Source organism: Salvelinus alpinus, chromosome 20, assembly GCF_045679555.1.
Source record: "Salvelinus alpinus chromosome 20, SLU_Salpinus.1, whole genome shotgun sequence".
Classification (NCBI taxonomy): Eukaryota; Metazoa; Chordata; class Actinopteri; order Salmoniformes; family Salmonidae; genus Salvelinus; species Salvelinus alpinus.
The window spans coordinates 35,314,476-35,338,574 of NC_092105.1; the positions used below are offsets into that span (position 1 = coordinate 35,314,476).

Genomic DNA, 24,099 nt, shown 5'->3' on the forward strand with positions numbered 1-24,099 from the left:
GGGTTTCTGTACAGCACTTTGAGATATCAGCTGATGTAAGAAGAGCTATATAAATCAATTTGATTTGAATTCAACTCTTGTTACGCCAGGGACGGCTGGGTTTCCAGGAACCGCATAGTACAAATCTCTGTGAAACTGAGGGAGGAAATCAGGAAAGTTGAGTTTGATTCATTAAGCTGCTGAGCCAAGACCAGTCATGAGCTCCTGTTAAAGCTGGGCTACCGCGGCAACAGATGGAGATTATTTAAAAAAAAAACATAGCTCAAAAGTTCCATAATAACTATTATATAACATGTGGGGACAGTTTGTGACTTTGTGCAACCGCTTTTATATTCCCCTGACATTAAATTTGATTGTGTGGCCATCTCAACACGCTCAATTAACTGCTATGTTTCATGGCGGAAGGCTTTTCCTCTTTCTGAACAATGACAACATCGAGAGAAAAAACAAATGTCCTGTGGTGAACATTTTCTCTGTGGCTGGCTGCCTCGATCAAATAACCTAGCAGCAGCAGCAACTGCTCTCTATCAGGAGGGAAAACAATGGTGTTGCAATCAAGACAGTGAACACTATGATTTACTGTCCCTGATTGGCACCCAGTGTGTGTAGTGTGTATGTGTAGCTAGAAAGATGCTGCCTGTGAGCGAGTATGTACTTGAAATGGGCAGCACTTGGGGAGGCTCCTCTGAGTAGGAATGTCAGGCATTTCATGATGAGAGGAGCTAGGGCTGCAGCCTTCTCCACCCTGCAGAGGGTGTCAGGAACAGCTGGGGGTCATTTTCATCTTAGATTAACAACATGTTGTGGTCTAACAGTCCTGGATATTTTATAGGGGAGAGTTGCACAATCTTGGCGCCAAAATAGCCCTGAAAGATCTACCACCGCAAGAGGACAGTTTCGATAGTTGGAGAGCCAGAGTTTGTGTGTAGAGCAGGGCTGCAATACTGCACTACTCTGGGACATGGCCATTTAGTGCTTTCAACATGGTTAACACATTACAGTGAATCAGGCACATACTGTACACAAACTAATATACTAGAGTTTGTTGTGATACTTACGTTAACTTTGAAGGATTGGACGGTGTTGTCCAAGAGAAGTATGTTGCAGACCACCTCCGTGTGCTGGCTGTCTCGTGCCAGCTCCGACGCCCGGACATTGTAAGATCTGCCAGCAGGCAACCGGAAGCGTGCGGTCATTACGGTCCAACCAGGGTCTGCAACAGAGACAGAGAGACTAAGGAAGCAGACAGTGACAACCTGGCCAATGCACAGATCAAGTTGACAGGTACACTCTTTTCTTGTCAAGTCGGTCTGGCAACACTCATACAGAATGACAGTTCTGAAATGCATTCTTTTGGGAATGAGTTAGAGGGCCGCAAAGTCTATCATACAGTACTACTGACATCAGCACTACGCTAACAAGCCTTCACACGCAGAGGGGGCAACAAGTGCTCCATCTGACAAGAATTAAAATGAATAGGGAGTACAGCAGCCTACATGCTGAGTATAACTCCATGTGAACGCCGACAGAATTGCACCTCTAGGGATCGGCTATACTGCAGCAACGGAGGTCAAGGCACCTTCATTTAAACCTGATGGATCCATATGGAAGGCTTTTCCTTGCCTTTGAGTGGTTGTCACAAAATATCAGGAGGCATCACCGATGATGAATTTGAATGGCAGGAGATTGCCTGTGTGTGCAGAAGTGCTGAGTTGAACACAGACATAGCAGGGGAACCCAGAGACCAAATCAAGTGTGCCGTGGAGAGTCACGAGAGCACTTGTTCCACGAACATACGTTGCCTGCTGCCCTAACGTACTTAGTATTTCTGGGAATGTAAAATCTCCTACAAGGGGGTACCAGCTCTCCCAGATTAATACCACATTGTCCATCTCTTTCTACAACTCCCAGATATGTCTTTAGCCTGTCATATAGAGGTTCTGAGTATTGTCTGATGGGTAGTTGATGAATAACTAAGTCGCTCTGGATAAGAGAGCCTGCTAAAATGACAAATGCAAAATTTATATCTTCAGGCGTATCCTAATGCAGTGATGGCAAAAGTGCTCTTAGGACAGGAGATACAGTACTTGGAAAAGATTAGCCTAGTGTTTAAGAAAGGCCCTGGGGGGGATTACTTACAGCTCACTAGTCACGCATACGGTATGGAAAGATGAATCTGATGAGACTCACATGTACAATAATATATATATATTTTTTAAATCCCTTCCAAACATCACATCTTCAATATCTCCAGTCAAGTTGAATCATGTTCACTGTTGACATCAAACGAGCAGTGTCAGCAATGTGAAAACATGTCATCTCTGTAACCGGCAGACTCCCAGGCATGCAGCGGCTGCGTTTGCCCTCACAACCCTGGTGTCATACATGTGGGGCTCTACATCGAGTGGATGGAGCGGGTACGCCGGGCAGCGATGAGGTGAAGTCATGAGGAAGCGCCTTCACCGCAGCTCAGTGACACACAGCTGCGAGCTGTCCCCTTCAGCCTCTCAGCTAGGCTGTGGAGACTAAGACAACCATGAGCCAAAAAGCTGTTTGTTGTTTTTTTTATCATTCAACGGACGCAAAGGTTACCAGCTGTAAGAGAGCAAAACTACTCAAGGCGACGATATAAAAACTGTATACCAAATACATCACACACTTCCCACAAACGATTTCAGTTCTAAATCAAAAGCAGTGTGTGTGTATATAATAATAATAGTGTAATTAGTCTCCACATCCCGTCCCAATTAGAGGAGAACAAAGCCCAGTGAGTTAGCGATCCAGCAGGCAGCAGGACGGCCGGCCGCTCAGCCAGGAACGCTCCGCAAGAATGCTTCCATTATTGCTTCCTCCAGTCAGCAGAGCTTCCAAACACTGGGCCTGGGCTGCCGTGTGTGTGTGTGTCAGGCCTAATGACCCCAGTGGGCTCCTCCGATGCTCTCGGCTTATAACAAACAGACGTCCCAGCAACCCCCGTCTCTGTCCCCCATCTTCCCACCTCCTTCCCAATCCTCCACCCGCCAAACCCCTCTCCACAGTTACACACATCGGAAAGGTACAGTTTGTGTCCTCACAACAAATACTCAAGTTCTGTCCCAAATGGCAATCATTTCCCTTTATAGTGCACTACTTTTGAACAGAGGCCTATGGGCTTTGGTCAAAAGTAGTGCACTATATAGGAAATTGGTTACCATTTGGGATGCATCCCAAGGCTTAGGTCAGTGCAGACCAGAGGATAGTAGAAAAGCGAAGAGGAATCTGAAGATATCCTTTCCTCCCTGCTACAGTAACGTGCAGAGTGTACTGTACACTGTTCGCCAAAACTGGGCCACAGAGAAACAGGTGGTCAATTACAGATGTAGAGACTTGTGTTTCATCTTCATGTGGGGTGATATCGAAAGACAGTTGGAGAGTGCTGTTGTGAGACTTGGAGAATTCCTGCCAAGATCGCCAGCTATGTGACAACTCAAGGATGACAATACAATTAAGAATAGAGGCTTGTTTGAGAAAACTAACAGCATGGGACTACCCTCCTTTGGTTGAGTACAAGAAAAAGCAACACTACAGGTTTGCTGTACTAGTATCTAGGACAGCACAGAGAATGGGCTCACAAACAACAGAGTGGGAAGAATGCTTGTTTCATAGAGTGTGTTCAGGGGTTGTAGGTAGCATTTGAACCTTGACTTTCTGGATAGCCGGACACAACCTATTTTGTTGGATGCCTGGGGTAAAACCATACAATACAATGCCCCTGTTTGTAGCTATGATGACAATATCCATACCCTCACTCTACCGCAAGCTTCCCTGGACTCCTAGTGACACACACTTCCACTGGCTACATAGCGAATAAATTATCCTTGACTGATGAATTTCACTTAACTTCTTATGGCTGCAGGGGCAGTATTGAGTAGCTTGGATGAAAGGTGCCCAGAGTAAACGGCCTGCTCCTCAGTCCCAGTTACTAATATATGCATATTATTATTGGTATTGGAGAGAAAACACTCTGAAGTTTCTAAAACTGTTTGAATTATGTCTGTGAGTATAACAGAACTCATATGGCAGGCAAAAACCTGAGAAAAAATCCAAACAGGAAGTGAGAATTCTGAGGCTGGTCGATGTTAAACTCATCGCCTATTCAATTCCCTGTAATATATAGATCTGTTTGCACTTCCTACGCCTCCCACTTGATGTCAACAGTCGGTAGAACGTTGAATGAAGTTTATACTGTGTTGTGGGGCCGGATGAGAGGGGAATGAGTCAGTTTGCCAGTTCCTGGTCACGCACATTCTTCATGATATCGCCTTGCGTTCCATAACTTCTACAGACACGAAGGAATGCTCCGGTTGGAACGTTATTGGATATATATATATATATATATATATATATATATACACATACACAGTGGGGCAAAAAAGTATTTAGTCAGCCACCAATTGTGCAAGTTCTCCCACTTAAAAAGATGAGAGGCCTGTAATTTTCATCATAGATACACTTCAACTATGACAGACAAAATGAGGGAAAAAATCCAGAAAATCACATTGTAGGATTTTTAATGAATTTATTTGCAAATTATGGTGGAAAATAAGTATTTGGTCACCTACAAACAAGCAAGATTTGGCTCTCACAGATCTGTAACTTCTTCTTTAAGAGGCTCCTCTGTCCTCCACTCGTTACCTGTATTAATGGCACCTGTTTGAACTTGTTATCAGTTTAAAAGACACCTGTCCACAACCTCAAACAGTCACACTCCAAACTCCACTATGGCCAAGACCATAGAGCTGTCAAAGGACACCAGAAACAAAATTGTAGACCTGCACCAGGCTGGGAAGACTGAATCTGCAATAGGTAAGCAGCTTGGTTTGAAGAAATCAACTGTGGGAGCAATTATTAGGAAATGGAAGACATACAAGACCACTGATAATCTCCCTCGATCTGGGGCTCCACGCAAGATCTCACCCCGTGGGGTCAAAATGATCACAAGAACGGTGAGCAAAAATCCCAGAACCACACGGGGGGACCTAGTGAATGACCTGCAGAGAGCTGGGACCAAAGTAACAAAGCCTACCATCAGTAACACACTACGCCGCCAGGGACTCAAATCCTGCAGTGCCAGACGTGTCCCCCTGCTTAAGCCAGTACATGTCCAGCCCCGTCTGAAGTTTGCTAGAGAGCATTTGGATGATCCAGAAGAAGATTGGGAGAATGTCATATAGTCAGATGAAACCAAAATATAACTTTTTGGGCAACGAAGGAGTGACTCCGTAAGAAGCATTTCAAGGTCCTGGAGTGGCCTAGCCAGTCTCCAAATCTCAACCCCATAGAAAATCTTTGGAGGGAGTTGAAAGTCCGTGTTGCCCAGCGACAGCCCCGAAACCTGAAGGATCTGGAGAAGGTCTGTATGGAGGAGTGGGCCAAAATCCCTGCTGCAGTGTGTGCAAACCTGGTCAAGAACTACAGGAAACGTATGATCTCTGTAATTGCAAACAAAGGTTTCTGTACCAAATATTAAGTTCTGCTTTTCTGATGTATCAAATACTTATGTCATGCAATAAAATGCAAATTAATTACTTAAAAATCATACAATTAGATTTTCTGGATTTTTGTTTTATATTCCGTCTCTCACAGTTGAATTGTACCTATGATAAGAATTACAGACCTCTATATGCTTTGTAAGTAGGAAAACCTGCAAAATCGGCAGTGTATCAAATACTTGTTCTCCCCACTGTATATGATAACAACATCCTGAAGATTGATTCTCTACTTAGTTTGACCAGTTTATTTGACTTGTAATATAACTTTTTAAAGTTTTCGTCCAACGTTTGCAAGCATCTGCGCGAGCGTTTGGACACGTGTACTACACATGCTAGCAAAAGTAGCTACTTGGACATAAGTAATGGACATTATCGAACAAAACAACGATTTATTGTGGAACTAGGATTCCTGGGAGTGCATTCTGATGAAGATCAAAGGGAATATTTATGATGTAATTTCGTATTTCTGTTCACTCCAACATGGCGGAGAAATGTTGTTAAATCTGAGCGCCGTCTCAGAGTATTGCATGGTGTGCTTTTTACGTAAAGTTTTTTTGAAATCTGACACAGCGGTTGCATTAAGAACAAGTGTATCTTTAATTCTATGTAAAACATGTATCTTTCATCAAAGTTTATGATGAGTATTTCTGTTATTTGACGTGGCTCTCTGCAATTTCTCCGGATATTTTGGAGGCATTTCTGAACATGGCGCCAATGTAAACCGAGATTTGTGGATATAAATATGCACATTATCGAACAACACATAAATGTATTGTGTAACATGATGTCCTATGAGTGTCATCTGATGAAGATCAAAGGTTAGTGATTCATTTTATCTCTATTTCTGCTTTTTGTGACTATGGCTGTGCTTATTGTGGTTTGGTGTGACCTAACCTAATCGTTTGTAGTGCTTTCGCTGAAAAGCATATTTAAAATTGGACACTTTGGTGGGATTAACAACAAGATTACCTTTAAAATGGTATAAGACACATGTATGTCTGAGGAATTTTAATTATGAGATTTCTGTTTTTTGAATTTGTCGCCCTGCACTTTCACTGGCTGTTGTCATATCATCCCGTTAACGGGATTGCAGCCATAAGAAGTTTTAAGGTCTGTTCCCATGTCCAATCCATAGGTTAGGCCTATTCTATAGGCTGGTGTAAAACAACCACATTCAACACAACAGCAACACCAAACTGGAGAGCACTGTTACATTTCATTTCCGCAAAAAGGACAACACCACAGATCCTAGTGCCAGAGTAGCCATATTTATGATGAAGGTAAGCAGTTTGTTTTCTGGTCATTGTTTTTGGAGGACATTCAACACTGTTGCACTATTGACCTACCCAGTTGCCATTAGGTGCAAAAACTTGACCTATCCAGTTGCGGCCCACTTTTTGGAGGCAGGCCACTCGATTTCATCTTTGCGTTATATTGGCATCGAACATGTCACCCTCCCTAGGAGAGGGGGTGACCTTGATAATTTATTGTTAAGACGAGAGGCTGCTTGGATATTTAACTTAAAGACCCTTGCTCCCTTCGGTCTTAACGTGGACTTTGATCTGAAACCATTCTTGTGATTGTTGTGTTTGTTGTGACTTTGCCATTGTGGTTGTTTGTAGGCTTGTGTGGTCTTTAGTGAGTCTATGATCGTATGTTATCCATTTGTAATTATTGTATGTTGCTCTTTCTATGCCATTTTAATATGAGAAATTAACCAATGATATTAGGCCACTCTTGGCCATGATTACAGACACCTGTGTGTCTTGACACTATATATAAACGAGTCATCCCGCAGTGTCTGTGATTGTACCCTGATGAAGACAGCTTGCCTGTCGAAACATTGGTAAATTAAATATTTTTGCATCTGAGCTCCTAGAGTGTGCGGCTCTCTTTTATTTTCAAGTTTTCTACTCCGCTAGCCAGCACCTCGCCTAAATAGGTGTGCGTTTCTTTTTCTTCTAGATTGCACTATTGACCTTAAACATATTGAGCCGGTATCATCATTTTACCAAACACCTTGCAAAGGAAACAGAAATATCCCAGCTGGCATTTGTAACAGGACACCAGCAACTGAAAAAAACACTTCAAAAATATTTTATTATGCTATCAGAATAAGGTCAGTGAAGACATTGTGACAGCACATAAGCTACAATGAATCAATTTCTGACTTATTGAGCAGGTACTTTTTGTCGTGGACAGCTATCATCTCAGACCTTCCTAAAAAGATACATTTTTACAATCACACGAATAGCACTGAGTTGTTGTGCTCTCCCAGTCTCGTTTTTCCTCCTCCCATTGTGGGGAAATGTTGTGTGTTTATGTTACTCTTTTAGAATAAATTCAGCCCATCACTCCCAAGCAACGCCATTATGCAAATCATCAACTCCTTGAAGTAGGGCTGTGACAAATGTAAAATGTTCCTTAAATGTTTAACAGATTTGTTTTGTTGCATTTAAAAGATAATAAAAAAATACAATTACATGTTAATTCACATTGCAGATATTTTCCTGCGTATAACCCCTCGGTGGCAATGCAATTCCATCTACCGCAGCTGGCTACCAAACGGCGCTCACCTTACTTTTGTCCACCACCCACTCAGCAACGATGGTAATTAATGCTGTTTTTAGGTTCTCTGCTGTCCCACTTCTCAATATGATGGCTCGTAGCAGTAATGTACAGTGGTTCCTCCTTTAAAAGTTGCAGCGTCCTGCGGGGCAGCTTGCATGGTGCCGCAGAATTCTATGCCACGTTATTTAAGTGTGAACCACTGGTACCATTAATGCTAGTTAGTGCTAGTTTGACCACCAGTGGGCATCTTTGAGAAGCATTTGATAGCCTTCAATAATGGCTGTACTAAAGAATGCGGGCATGCAGGAGACCGGGGTTCAATACCCCGACGGGGAGGAAGGAGTACGCCGTCATTGTAAATAAGAATTTGTTCTTAACTGACTTGCCTAGTTAAATAAAGATTACACTAAGAGCATCTAGAGGCGAAAGAAACGCACACCAATTTTGTCTAGCGGAGTGGAACACTTGAAAAATTAAAAGGAGAGCCGCACGCTCTAGGAGCTCAGAGGCAATAATTTAATAACCAACGTTGACAGACTAGCTGTCTTCATCAGGGTATATGAGCATAACATTTCTACACCCTAATTTTCTAATTCTAGTCTAATACCCAAATGGAGATTAAGTGAAAATAAAAACCTCATTGATTTATCAAGACCAGTAACCGTGCTTGTCTCAGAGAAGCGCGAAACGGTGCTAAAATATTTATAGGCTATTGCTTCAAATCCTATTGCTTCCAACTTCAATATGCTCTTTAAATAAGACCTACAGCACTATTAACAGCACATTACTCAACACTAGTGACTCATGTCCCCTACGGCAGGCCTACAGTATATTGAAAAATATGACGTGACTCTCCGCCAATAATTACATTTTGAGGATTGAAGGATATTTCTGTAATTCAGTGATATTTATTCCCATTGTAATTCGTTATGGATCCATAACTAAATAAACATTGGCATTATGAAAGACTATTTTTATCATTATTTTATTAATGAAAGCATAAAGATCCCATTATTAGTTACATTGTTTTAGTTTGACTAAGAACAGAACAGAGGGAACGTTTCCCTAGTCAGCGCAATTATTAGTGCGACGCCCATTAAAGTGTTGCCAGTGTGTCGAGGTGGGGGTCCACCCCCTTCCTCCTCCTCCCTTCCACGGGCCAAGTCGGTCTTCTGTGCCGGCTCTGCGGCCCATCCCGTGCTTTGAACCTCAAGCGCTTTCAGTGGATACAGCTGGAGAACTGCAAGGCAGTCCCATTGTGCGCCACTCAGGAGCCATGACCAATATATATTGTCCTGCTAATAACAGGGTTAATAATATATCTGTGAGAATATCCAACGGTCTTATAATTCTAAATAAATAATAATAAATCGCTTTGTTCAAAAAATTATATTTGGGATTATTTAGTTTTCAAATAACGTAAAATGAGTGAGAAAAATACCATTCTTGAACATGGGGTGAGACATTGTTACTAATTTGTAAATAATTATCAGTTTCTAGTTAGGTTTGTCACCCATTCATTATCAGTTAGAGACACAGTAGGACCGAAAAGCAGAATCAGTGCTCTAACTCCCCCTTATGCTGGTCTGGAGCAATGAAGTGGTGACGCAGGGTACCGTACTAAACCACAAATGACCTCTAAGTCTCGCGGCATAAGCGCTCAACTTTTAAAAGGAGGAACCACTGTATGCAGAGGTCGCGTTTAACGCAGAATTCTGCGTTTTTATTTGGGGGAGAAAAAAATAAAACGCATAAGAAAATGCTTCTTATTGTCATTTCTGCTTGGCATCAGACTCATTTTTGGCTTCAGTTGCACTTCTCCACTGAGGATGAGAATTCACAGAAGGGCATTCTATCAGCAGACAGTGCTCCGACTGATCTGTAGCATTTCTCCGGTACTTCTCAGTGTAGCTTACTTTTCTCCATTAGTTAACTTCAAACAAAACATTATCATAATGCTCATAGCAAGCTACGTTTCCTAAACAGAAATAAAGATCTTGCTTCTTCATTTTAAGATCATGTACTTGTCGCTGCTAGCCAAATACCATTGCACTTCATTTTTATCAAATGACATGAAGTTATTTTCTGTAGAGTATGTTGCACTAAAAAAGTAGGCCATTTTCTGTGAAGGACAACTATAGTTGCACACCCCTGATTACTCTATTGAAGCAAATAAAACACTTGACTTTAAATATAAAATGCAAGTGAAATGGTTTAAAAAGCAGATTCTCATGGTCCATTTGAACATTTCGGAACTCTAACGCGACCCGTGTATAACAGCTTGTTCATAGACGTCCAACAATCTTAACACCACGTATCGGGTTTTTGAGAGCTCACGCGTTGTACTTGCAGAGTACAACTGCTCCATCCAGGCCGTCACTATTGTTCGACATGGGACACGGCATCTTGTAGTCTGGTTCTAGATATGCCGTCAGCGCGCATTGAAGCCGACATCCTCTACCATTGACAATGGCTGCAAATCAACCGCAACCATTTCTGTAATCAGGTGGGATTTCATTACTTCGTCCCTTAACGCACTTTCGAGTGAAAAGCCTGTCTAGCGTCTGTTGCGGGCCTGCGCCGGCTGCCAGCAACGGTTTGGGTCTCACTTTCAGATGGTTAAGCATCACCTGTACTGCCACTGTAGCTCAATTCCACCAAGCGAAGTTCTCATTTCACCACATTCTCATTTAAATTATTGCCATACAGGACTTTCACTGCTGTCGTATGTCTCACCTTGCCATTTTTCCAACAGTTAATGACGATGATGTGTGGAGCGATTCAGATCTGTGGCAAATCATTTGAAAGACGCATATCTCCTCCTATGAAAGTTACAGCATTGTTGCGTTAGGTATTTGTACAATTTGTATCGTTCCATTTATGATGGGGATCTGTTAGTGGTAGTTTGGTGATAAAAAAAAAAAAAAGTTTCACAATGCAGTTAACATGGATTTTCTTCAAAACGTTGAAGATAACAATTTCGTTGAAACATTTACAACATTCACACCCCTACCTCGGAGAAACCATTCAATCTCTAAAGGCCATTCATACACACAAATAGCCCAGCTAAATAAACATTTAGAAAATAAATTGTTTCTCAACTGTATTTCAGGTCGCTCTCTAAGGAGTGGTGTCTGAGGTTTGTTGCCTGATGGAGGTCTACTGCTTGTATTGGAAAAACTTGATTTCCTAAGTTTCTGTAGTAATACATGTTTCTGGTGTTCACTGGAACCTGTGTGAGAGTCAGTGGCTAGCTTACAGCTGAGTGGCCAGCAGCCCACAGGAGGTGGAGGCTAGGGGATAGTGTAGAGGGGAGAGAACAGGGGAGAAGGTGCAGTTTACAACTTAGGGTTTTACACAAGAGAGAGCTCCATTCCTTTCCAAGAACATCAGCTTTAACGTATTCTGAGCACACAAACATTGCTCAAAGGTCAGTTAGCTGAGCCCATGGCGTTGTCGCACTGCCCGGCCAGCCTCAACCCCCATGACCTTTACAGGCCTGCTTCCTGGGGTTGAGCTGTCAAATTAATGCACACAGGATTGTACACTTTTCTCCTCTGGCCAAAACAACTTTGACCCCCTCCCGTTTAATTTCCAGACGCTTTCAGGGCTCCGGCTGTGAAGGTTTTTAAGACTGGTGTGTTTGCCGGTAGGGGCAAAATTTGCTTTGCCGTCAGCTCAGTCCAGAGTTAATTGAAAGCACACTGCGCTTCTGTTAAGCTACTGTATGAACTGTGCAGCTGTCAAAGCATGAGCATGCTGGAAATTTCAAAAGGTCTACATTAATTGGTAAAATGACTAAAATAATGTTGAGGATGTAGATGTGAAGCCTTTGCCCCTTTACATTGATATGTGTTACAGTTGGAGCCATCAATATCCCATGATCATAAAAGTGTGTTGAAATGATGCTAACATCAGGAAGTCTATGAATCTCAGCTGAGACTGAGTGACACCAGACTTATTTCCTCAACTTAAAGCATTAGAAAGGTCAGTGTCCTCATGAGGTCTCATGACCTGACAGACTGTCGTGACCTCTGCCTGGGAGCATGGCTCTACTTCACACACACCCCAGGCAGAGAAACACACACGGCTTGTCTATTTTTAACCAGCGCACTAGCAAAACTAGACTAAGAACACATTCGCTAGTAATAGTTGGTAAACATGTACACTCATAAAACATTCACTATTCTACACCGACTTCACTAACTATCAAATGGGACAGCAAGGTGCTAGTCCTGGGCCGAGTTCATCATTTTAAAAGCATACTGCTGTAACTATTTAACTGCTATTCAACGGTCATTGTAATCGTGCATTGCAACTAAATCTGCTTAGATATTGTGGTATAGATAGGCCAAGGCTACAGTCTATTACAGGTTCTTGGTCAATTAAAAATACAGTTTGATTAATTTATTAAAACCACAACATTTCCAAGTGCGGCATGATTAACAGATCAGTCATCCAGTGATGTGAGTCAAAGTGGAAACTGGTTACACAACATCATTCAGGAGGAGCAGTTCAAAACAGGAGACACTCAGTCTCTTTCCCATTGCACTAGACTCAGGACTTCCAGAAAGAGAAACAGAAACATACATTTGATTAAAGCAACACATTCCCCTGATTTTTTTGGTGCTTACATTAGCAGGTTTAAATGTTAGGGGTCGTGTTCTGATCATGCTGCGAATTTCCACCCACATCCACCTCGACCTTGCACATTCCTGCCTGGCAGCTGTCGCAGTGGGGAGGGCCAGGTGCGCCATGGGGTGGACCCCCTGCTTCTCCTGCAACGCGTTGACGGTTAACGCTGCAGCCAACTAGAGCCAAGGCAGCATGCCTCACGCCTGGCCTGATGGGCAGCTAACAGCCGGGCAGCTCACAGTCCGCTAGCTCCAGAAGAGAGGTGTGGCAGCAGGCAGGGGGAACAAGCCAGGGAGTTCCAGGGAAATCGATAGGCTGTAAGTGAATCAGCCTCTTCATTAGAGGAGCTGTAAAAGGCCCCAGGAGGTGCACAAGCTCAGGCTGCTGAAGGTAGCTACTAGTTAAGTCTGGCCGATGCATTGCTTAGATTTGGACAAAAACGTGGTCTCCATGACTGCCAGGTTTTAAAATTGAGAGAATCCTGGGAGGTGTGGGTAGAGTGAATTACTGACACACACAACTGACCCTCTGTTCTTCAGGCTGTGTTTAAGGACACTGTCAAGGCATGTGTCAGTAAGTCCTAACTCACAACCAAATTGTCTTGGTAATGGTATTGACTTCAGTCAGCCAGGGGTCGTATTAACGCAGGATTTTGCATTTCTCAGGCAGAAAAGATAAACCGCAGAAAAATATCTTGCTGCGTTTTGTAAACACAGATCTAAAATGCTTCTTATTGTACATTTTGCTTGGCGTCAGTCAGGGTTCACTCCAAATCATGAATGTAAAAGGACTAATTTCGTGCTTCAGTTGCACTTCTCCACTCAGATGCAATAGCCCATCTTTGCTCGTCATTAGATCACCAGACAGCGCTCTGACTGGTGTAGGCTACTTTTCTCCAGTACTTTCCTCCAGTGTAGTTTTTCCTCCGGTAGCAAGTTAAAATGCAAGATTAACTTCAAGCAAAACATTAGGAAATGTAGCTGGCTACAAACTTTCAATGTAAAACACAGGTGAAATGGTTTACAGATTTTCTGGCAGTCTGCATTTTGAAAATGTAGATTTCTGAAAACTAATGCAACCCCTGAAAGTGTTAGAATACTTTTTAATTTTAAAAAAATTAAAAAAAGGGCTATTGGCATTTGGACAGGAGCTGACCAGCAACTGTTGTCAGTCAATTGGGTGCATGCCGGTCAGTTGTGACGTGCTTATTTCTTAGAATCACAGTAGGTGGTGGATCAGAGGTGGAGATGATTCTCGAGAAGGGAAATGACAATATTATTAAAAGGAAACTGCCCACAATTTTGATTCTGCCTAATCCTTCTATCACATTCAGATTTGTGCCATTAGCTTTTAATTGAAGATTAGCAAAAGGACTGGGCAGAGTTGTTAATTATGCTCTGACCCATGGAGAGAGAAGAGGGGAAATTAAAATGGGCGCATAAGTGGCAGGACACAGTCAGGTTAATGGTTTCAGTGTGGAATCCCCTCTCTGCCTCAGAGGAAATGGGGAGTCACACAGAACAGATAAACATTCTGAGAAACCACACAGGCCTACTTTAATCTTTTTCCATTATAAAAACGGGCCTTTTTCTGCCTCGCAACATCTAAAACCGCCAACTGAGTGCACACGCAAACACACAAACAGCTGCTCATAGAAGGCATAAAAATGAATTGTCTTGTATGCACATGTTCACCTTGGAGATGGAGTGCTTTTAGCATGTTGTTATTGTAATTGTACTGTAGGCAGCAACAACGCTTTCAGGGTGTCATACAAAAAACACTGTACACACACACACGTGAGTGGGCTGAGAATATGACCTAATAGACCCAGCAGCACATTTTGCTGATGACTGCTGTGACCCTCTGATATAATGTAGGAATGGCAGGTCCCCAAGCTCCTGCTAGGCTGCCCTGCCACTGAGCTACTCCACCATTTCCCCTCAAAATGATATTACAAAATCACTGATTAATCTGATCGTCAACATTTGCTCACGTCAACCAAACATTTTTTTTAAACTGGTATAGGGGGGCCTGGCTATCCACTTCCTCCTCAAACAAATTGCAGCAGGAAAAAATATTGCTTTCTAAATGAAGATAAAAAAAAATGCTTCTTATAATTTCCGCTCAGCTTCAGTCACAGTTCTCTCCAAATCACGAATCAAAAAATAAAAATGTTGTGCTTCAGTTGCACTTCACTCAAAATATATCTTTCCTCTCATCTTGACCAATCAAAATATAGCATTCACCAACAGGCATGATCAGCAGACAGTGCTCTGACTGATGTGTATTTCTTTCCGGTACTTCTCTCTGGTGTCGTTTCTCTGGCAGCAACTTAAAATGCCAGATTAACTTCAAGCAAAACATTAGGAAATGTAGCTGATAACTATTTCTATGATAAACATGAGAAATCATCTGATGTAAAATAAGCTATTTTTCGACCGAATGTGTTGCATTCATTAATTTTGTGTGAAGAAAAATAGTTGCAAGCCCCTTATCACTCTATTGGGGCCATTCCACCTCAAAAAGCCCAAGAAAGAGGATTGACACCCACCATCTTAGGATTGTTCTGAAATCATATGTGTGACCCGATTCAGGAAACTAGGCGTATGTCGCAAGTCACGACTTTACAGGATAGCAGTTACTGTAAAAAAATAATTAAAAAAAGTTATCAAAATGCGCTTTTTGGCAAAAATGCCTTCTCTAACATGTCAATTTTCCTGTACCTTAATAATAAAGTTCTATGTCATCTGTAAATACGAATAAAATAGTTAAAATGACGAGCCTAGTTGGTTTAGCCACAGAAAGACATCAACCTTCCCGCTAGCCATGATTGGCTGAGATAATGAGATGGGCTGGACATGCCGAGAGATGAGTTTGGATTGGTCTGCGGTGTAGAATCTTGTGTCTATAAAATGAGCTGGTCGTTATGATTAGATAATCGTTTCTACATTTCAAAATATATAACGTTAGCCATGGAGAAGTGCAAATATGCTGCTACTGCTCTCAATAACATTGCTGCCCTGAATTTATCAAGCGCTATCGACAAATGTCAGTGGGGAGAAAGTTGGACTACTTTCTGTAGGACGATTGTGCCATGCTGCTGACTACGAAAATGTAATTTAAAAAAGGGGTTGCAGTCTACCGTGAAGCTTTCATCCATGTATACGAGTAAGAATCTAACTACAGTTTCAGATATTATAAGTTTCTAATTTTGTCAGAAAGTTGTTTCCATTGCAAGTTAAAGCATGCTGTTAGCTAGCCAGTTGGAGATTGATAGCTGGCTTGCTAGCTAACATTAAAACTATTTGCTTAATATCAGCTAGCTATGACAATCGGTTTGTATTGCTAGTAATGTTACTCTATGGATTGGGATTTTAGTTCATGTTTTAGCTAGCTAACGTTACATGTCTAAACAAAATACCAAATTAAAGCTTGCTGTTAGCTAGCTAACGTCAGCGTAGGTTAGATGGCTTGCTAGCTAACATTATGTGAATGAACTGTGTAGCGATGTTCTCAGAATGCCATTATGCATCAATTGTATAATAATGCTCAAATATTTGTATCTGTAATTTGTCTTTCAGCATCAGTAGAGCACACCTGACTCAACTCCACCAGTCATACAAGGAGAATGGTCTAATCATGCCTCCCATCAAAAAGAGAGCTGGCCAAAGCAAACACAGGTTACAACTGAAGCATGAGGACCTGCAGCGAGTGGTGAACTTCATCAACAACTACGCAGAGGATATCGCAATTGTATTACCAGAACGCCACCCAGGACACAAACACTTGTGGAAAGCTGCTGCCATCCCATGTGACAAAAGCAGCAGTGTGGCGTCTCAACAAGGAATCGATGACAACACTTGGTATGTGGACTGGTATTGGGCCTGGCGGACCATGCACAAGCTCCACCAGTCTGTACCTTCATGATCACAGGCCACACCAAATTTGCTCACGACTGGAAATTCGGCTCCAGAGTGGGGGAGTGGTCTAAGGCACAGCATCTCAGTGCAAGAGGTGTCACTACAGTCCCTGGATCGATTCCAGGCTGTATCACATCCGGCTGTGATTGGGAGTCCCATAGGGCGGCGGACAAATTTGGCCTAGCATCGTCTGGCCGTCATTGTAAATAAGAATGTTCTTAACTTCTCTAGGGTAGGGGGGGCAGCATTCAGAATTTTGGATGAAATGCATGCCCAAATTAAACTGCCTGTTTCTCGGGCCCAGAAGATATGATATGCATATAACTGGTAAATTTGGATAGAAAACACTAAAGTTTCCAAAACTGTTAAAATCGTGTCTGTGAGTATAACAGAACTGATTTGGCAGGCGAAAACCTGAGAAAAATCCATTCAGGAAGTCGTTTTTTTTGTTGGTTTTGTAGTTTTCTATTCAATGCCATTACAGTATCCATTGACTTAGGACTCAAATTGCAGTTTCTATGCCTTCCACTAGATGTCAACAGTCTTTAGAAATTGTTTCAGGCTTGTATTCTGAAAAATGAAGAAGTAAGAGCAGTCTGAATGAGTGGACCCTAAAATGTCAGAGCTTTTTCATGCGCGAGACCGAGAGTGAGTTTCTTGTTTACCTTTTAAATTGACGACGTTATTGTCCGGTTGAAATATTATTGATTATTTAGGCTAAAAACAACCTGAGGATTGAATATAAACATTGTTTGACATGTTTCTATGAACTTTACGGATACAATTTGGATTTTTTTGTCTTCCTGTTTTGACTGCGTTTGAGCCTGTGGATTACTGAAGAAAACGCGAACAAAACTGAGGTTTTTGGATATAAAGAGACTTTATCAAACAAAAGGAACATTTATTGAGTAAATGAATGTCTGCTGAGTGCAACCATATGAAGATCATCAAAAGGTAAGGGATTCATTTTATCTCTATTTCTGACTTGTGTAACGGTTCTACTTGGCTGGTTACTGTTTGTAATGATTTGTCTAGTGGGCTATGATCTCAAATAATCGGAAGGTATGCTTTCGCCGTAAAGCATTTTTTTTTTTTTATCTGACACAGTGGTTGGATTCACAAGAAGTTCATCTTTAAACCTATGTAAAATATGTTTTGTTTTCAGATTTTTTATAATGAGTATTTCTGTATTTGAATTTGGCGCCCAGCTGTTTCACTGGCTGTTGAAGAGGTGGGACGCTAATGTCTCACACACCCAAGAGAGGTTAACTGACTTCCCTGCTTGGAGTTTGCGAAAAGGCACCTAAAGGACTCTCAGACCATGAGAAACAAGGTTGAACTCTTTGGCCTAAATGCCAAGCATCACATCCAGAGGAAAGCTGGCATCATACCTACGGTGAAGCATAGTGGTGTCAGCATAATGTTTTTCAGCGACTGGGAGACTAGTCAAGATCGTGGCAAAGATGAACGGAGCAAAGTACAAAGAGATCCATGATGAAAACCTGCTCCAGAGCGCTCAGGACCTCAGACTTGGGCGAAGGTTCACCTTCCAACAGGACAACGACTAAGCACACAGCCAAAACAAAGCAGGAGTGGCTTCGGGACAAGTCTCTGAATGTCCTTGATTGGCCCAGCCAGAGCCCAGACTTGAACCTGATCGAACATCTCCGGAGATCTGAAAATAGGTGTGCAGTGACAATCCCCATCCCCCTCCAACCTGACAGAGCTTGAGAGGATCTGCAGCAGAAGAAAGGTAATAACTTCCCAAACATGTGTGCCAAGCTTGTAGTGTCATAGCCAAGAAGGCTGTAATTGCTGCCAAAGGTGATTCAACAAAGTACTGAGTAAAGTGTATGAATACTTCCTTATTTATTTTGGGGGAAAAAGTCTAAAAACATGTTTTTGCTTTGTCATTGTGGGGTATTGTGTGCAGATTGAGTTTATTTTTTTTAAATACATTTTAGAATAAGGCTTTAACGTAACAAAATGTGGATCTGAATACTTTCTGAATGCACTGGAACATTCTAGTGGTTGCAAGAATTTTGTATGATAATTTAAATTGAAAAACGACAGTTGTCGTTGAAGTCAGAAGTTTACATACACCTTAGCCAAATACATTTAAACTCAGTTTCACAATTCCTGACATTTCATCCTCGTAAAAATTCCCCGTCTTAGGTCAGTTAGGATCCCCACTTATGTTAAGAATGTGAAATGTCAGAATAATAGTAGAGAGAATGATTTATTTCAGCTTTTATTTCTTTCATCACATTTCCAGGGGGTCAGAAGTTTACATACACTCAATTAGTATTTGGTAGCATTGCCTTTCAATTGTTTAACTTGGGTCAAACGTTTTAGGTAGCCTTCCACAAGCTTCCCACAATAAGTTGGGTGAATTTTGGCCCATTCCTCCTGACAGAGCTGGTGTAACTGAGTCAGGTTTGTGGGCCTCCTTGCTCGCACATGCTTTTTCAGTTCTGCCCACACATTTTCTATGGGATTGAGGTTAGGGCTTTGTGAGGGCCACTCCAATACCTTGACTTTGTTGTCCTTAAGCCATTTAGCCACAATTTTGGAAGTATGCTTGTGGGTCATTGTCCATTTGGAAGACCCATTTGCGACCAAGCTTTAACTTCCTGATGATTTCTTGAGATGTTCCTTCAATATATCTACATAAAACTTTCTTACCTCATGCTATCTATTTTGTGAAGTGCACTAGTCCCTCCTGCAGCAAAACACCCCCACAATATGACGCTGCCACCACCGCGCTCACGGTTGGGATGGTGTTCTTTGGCTTGCAAGCCTCCCCCTTTTTCCACCAAACACAACGATGGTCATTATGGCCAAACAGTTCTATTTTTGTTTCATCAGAGCAGAGGGCATTTCTCCAAAAAGCACGATCTTTGTCCCCATGTGCAAGTGCAAATTGTAGTCTGGCTTTTTAATGGCGGTTTTGCAGCAGTGGCTTCTTCCTTGCTGAGAAGCCTTTCAGGTTATGTCGATATAGAACTCATTTTACTGTGGATATAGATACTTCTGTACCCATTTCCTCCAGCATCTTCACAAGGTCCTTTGCTGTTGTTCTGTGATTGATTTGCACTTTTAGCATCAAAGTACGTTCATCTCTAGGAGACAGAACGCGTCTCCTTCCTGAGCGGTATGATGGCTGCATGGTCCCATGGTGTTAATACTTGCGTACTATTGTTTGTATAGATAAACGTGGTACCTTCAGGCATTTAGAAATTGCTCTCAAGGATGAACCAGACTTGGAGGTCTACAATTTCTTTTCTGAGGTCTTGGCTGATTTGATTTTCCCATGATGTCAAGCAAAGAGGCAGTGAGTTTGAAGGTAGACCTTGAAATATATGAACAGCTACACCTCCAATTGACTCAAATTATGTAAATTAGCCTACCAGAAGCTTCTAAAGCCATGACATCATTTTGTGGAATTTTCCAAGCTGTTTAAAAGGCACAGTCAATTTAGTGTATGTAACTGGAATTGTGATACAGTGAATTATAAGTGAAATAATCTGTCTGTTTTCTTGTGTCATGCACAAAGTAGATGTCCTAACCGACTTGTTAACAAACTATCGTTTGACAAGAAATTTGTGGAGTGGTTGAAAAACTAGTTTTAATGACGCCAACCTAAGTGTATGTAAACTTCCGACTTCAACTCTATATGTAAAAAATAAATTATTTACATAATAGTAAAAACAGAAACAGTTCTACTGAACATCAAGAATCAACTTGGTGCCTGCCTTGCCACAAAATGCTGAGTGATACAGCTTAATATTTATTATCATTATAGTTCAGGGCTATGCACTGACATTTTTACAATAATTTAGGAGCACAATGGAAGTATGAGTGTTTTTAGGGATAGGGGGCAGTATTTTCACTTTGGATGAATCGCGTGCCCATAGTGAACTGCCTCCTACTCTGTCCCAGATGCTAATATATGCATATTATTATTACTATTGGATAGAAAACACTCTGAAGTTTCTAAAACTGTTTGAATTATGTCTGTGAGTATAACAGAACTCATATGGCTGGCAAACTTCCAAACAGGAAGTGGAAATTCTGGGGCTGGTTGATGTTAAACTCATCATCTATTCACATCCCAGTAAGATATGGATCTGTTCGCACTTCCTACGCCTTCCACTAGATGTCAACAGTCAGTAGAACGTGGAATGAAGCCTCTAGTGTGATGTGTGGCCGGATGGCAGCTACTTGAGTCAGTGGTCTGGCAGAATGCTACTTCCTGGTCATGATATGGCCATGCGTTCCATTACTCTGTAGACAAAAACGAATGCTCCGGTTGGAACGTTATTGGATATATATGATAACAACATCCTGAAGATTGATTCTCTACTCAATCTGACCTGGAATATAACTTTTTGAAGTTTTCGTCCGAGTTCGCCTGGACCGGCGCCAGCATTTGGACATGTGAACTAAACGTGCTAGCAAAAAGTAGCTAATTTGACACTAGTAATGGACATTATCGAACAAAACAACGATTTATTGTGGAACTTGGATTCCTGGCACTGCATTCTGATGAAAGATCAAAGGGAATATTTATGAAGTAATTTCGTATTTCTGTTGACTCCAACATGGCGGAGAAATGTTGTGTAGTTCTGAGCACCGTCTCAGATTATTGCATGGTATGCTTTTTCCTAAAGTTTTTTTTATTTTTTTTTATCTGACACAGCCGTTGCATTAAGAACAAGTGTATCTTTAATTATATGTAAAACATGTATCTTTCATCAAAGTTTATGATGAGTATTTCTGTTATTTGACGTGGCTCTCTGTAATTACTCCGGATATTTTGGAGGCATTTCTGAACATGGCGCCAATGTAAACCGAGATTTGTGGATATAAATATGCACATTATCGAACAAAACATAAATGTATTGTGTAACATGATGTCCTATGAGTGTCATCTGATGAAGATTATCAAAGGTTAGTGATTCATTTTATCTCTATTTCTGCTTTTGTGACTATCTTTGGCTGGGAAAAATGGCTGTGTGTTTTTGGGATTTGGTGGTGATCTAACATAAATATATGCTGTGTTTTCGCTGTAAAACTTTTTTTTTGTTTTTATTATTATTTTAAATCGGACACGATGGGTAGATTAACAAGATGTTTATCTTTCATTTGCTGTATTGGACTTGTTAATGTGTGAAAGTTACATATTTCAAAAAAATATTTTTGAATTTCGCTCGCTGCCTTTTCAGCGGAATGTTGTGGGTGTTCCGCTAGCGGAACCCCTGGGCTAGAAAGGTTAACTTCTTGAGGGCAGGGGGCAGCTTTTTCACCTTCGGGAAAAATAGCATGCCAAAATTCAACTGCTTGCTACTCATCCCCAGAATATAAGATATGCATATTATTAGTAGATTTGGATAGAAAACACTCTGAAGTTTCTAAAACTGTTTGAATCATGTCTGTGAGAATAACAGAACTTATGTAGCAGGCAAAACCCTGAGGACAAACCATTCAGAATTTGTATTTTTTTGACGTCACTGTCTTTTCAATAATTTTTTTTTAGAGACACCAGATTTGGACTTGCTTGCAGTTCCTACCGCTTCCACTGGATGTCACCAGTCCTTGGAAATCGGTTGAGGTTATTCCTTTGTGTAGTGAAGAAGTAGGGCTATCGTAAATGAGGGTCACATGAAGTAAATATTTTGAGAGTCACGTTACGAAAAAAGTTGCGTCAGTTTGTTTTCTTTTTGTATTGAACACAGATCTTCAAATTGATCGATTATTAACATTTAAAAATACCTAACGTTGTATTACCAAAGTAGTTTCAAATGTTTTGGTAAAGTTTACATGTAACTTTTGATATATTTTGTAATGACTTGGCGAAAGTTGGAAGCTGTGTTTTTCTGGATGAAACGGTCCAAATAAATTGACATTTTGGATATATATCGACGGAATTAATCGAACAAAAGGACCATTTGTGATGTTTATGGGACATATTGGAGTGCCAACAAAAGAATTTCGTCAAAGGTAAGGCATGATTTATATTTTATTTCTGCGTTTTGTGTCGTGCTTGCATTGATGAAATATGCTTCTCTCTTTGTTTACTTTTGTGCTATCATCAGATAATAGCATCTTATGCTTTCGCCGAAAAGCTTTTTTGAAATCTGACATGTTGGCTGGATTCACAACGAGTGTAGCTTTAATTTGGTATCTTACATGTGTTATTTAATGAAAGTTTGATTTTTATATCATGTTATTTGAATATGGCGCGCTGTATTTTCCCTGGACGTTTGCGTCCCACCTGCCCCAGAGAAGTTAAGGAATTTTAATTATGAGATCTCTGTTGTTTTGAATTTGGCGCCCCGCACTTTCACTGGCTGTTGTCAAATCGATCCCGTTAACTTCTTACGGCTGAAATCCCGTTAAGAGGTTAAGATTTAATTTCTAAAGTTGGCAACACAAAGCGGTACACAGGCATTCACATGCAGTTATGTCTTCAGAAAGTTGCACGAAATACAAATCACTGATGTATTCTTTACATTATGGCTTTGGATTGAACAAATCTGTGCTTGCATTTTTTCTCTAGGACACTGGGAACCAACTAGAGTTGGTCGGTATGCAGAGTTTCATATTGTCATACCATCCTCTCACCCCGGGATTTACGATATTATCGGTTTAGTACACAAGGGGCCCCAAAAAATTTCAGAAAAGCCCACTGGGTGTCTTACCAGAATGTTAACAAAATTAGCACAAGTTAAAGCAAAATTCCATGGAGGCTGCTAGCTAAACATGCTAATGAGAGCAAATAAAAATAAACAAATTGCAAAGACAGGAAACCAGCTCATAAAGTTACACATATATAGGTAGGAGCTCCTGAATGTCATTTTTGGCGAGTTTGGACATTATCCAGCAGCATGTCTAGACGCTGTGTGGAGTCTGGAGTCGCTAGGGCAATGGGCCTGCCTGCTCTGAGAAGAGGGGGGAGGAGCAGACAGCTGAGAAAAGAAAAACAAAAATGCAAGGAAATCAAGGTAGCAGTGGCAACTGTTCAAATAACTCATCCAAAGTGCGTAGACTTCTCAAACACAGCAGAAAGCTAACAATATGGTGCCTGTCAACTTTTTAAAATTCAGCCACGCAGGAAAAAAGAAAACAAGAGATAACTTGATGGCGCCTGAGCAGAAAGCAGACGTTTTACGTGCCCCCAACGATTGTGTTTTTTTGTTTGTTTGTTTGTTTGTTTGTTTATCTGCATTTGTATAAAGATATATAAAAAAATATTTAAAAAACACTTCACTCATTTTGTATATAATGTTTCCACTACTGTCTCTTATGACTGAAATTAACTTCTGGATATCAGGACTGCGATTACTCTCCACGGACTAGTAGAATCCTTTTTCTTATTTCACGAATCTGACGACCCCGAAGATATACGGCTCCCTCAGGAACAGGCCTCGACCCCCGGG

The 24,099-nt window shown here is 41.3% G+C and overlaps 1 protein-coding gene across 3 annotated transcripts in view; it reads right to left on the minus strand.

The window, feature by feature from the left end:
* Nucleotides 1-24,099, minus strand: part of LOC139546743 (tyrosine-protein phosphatase non-receptor type 4-like) — a 103,215-nt gene that overhangs the window by 71,404 nt on the left and 7,712 nt on the right. For all 3 annotated transcript variants that reach the window (XM_071355485.1, XM_071355484.1, XM_071355483.1), the window contains one exon: nt 1,059-1,213. In XM_071355485.1, the coding sequence (XP_071211586.1) occupies nt 1,059-1,196 (138 nt within the window). In that variant the 5' untranslated portion in view covers nt 1,197-1,213. The remainder of the gene's footprint in view (nt 1-1,058; nt 1,214-24,099) is intronic.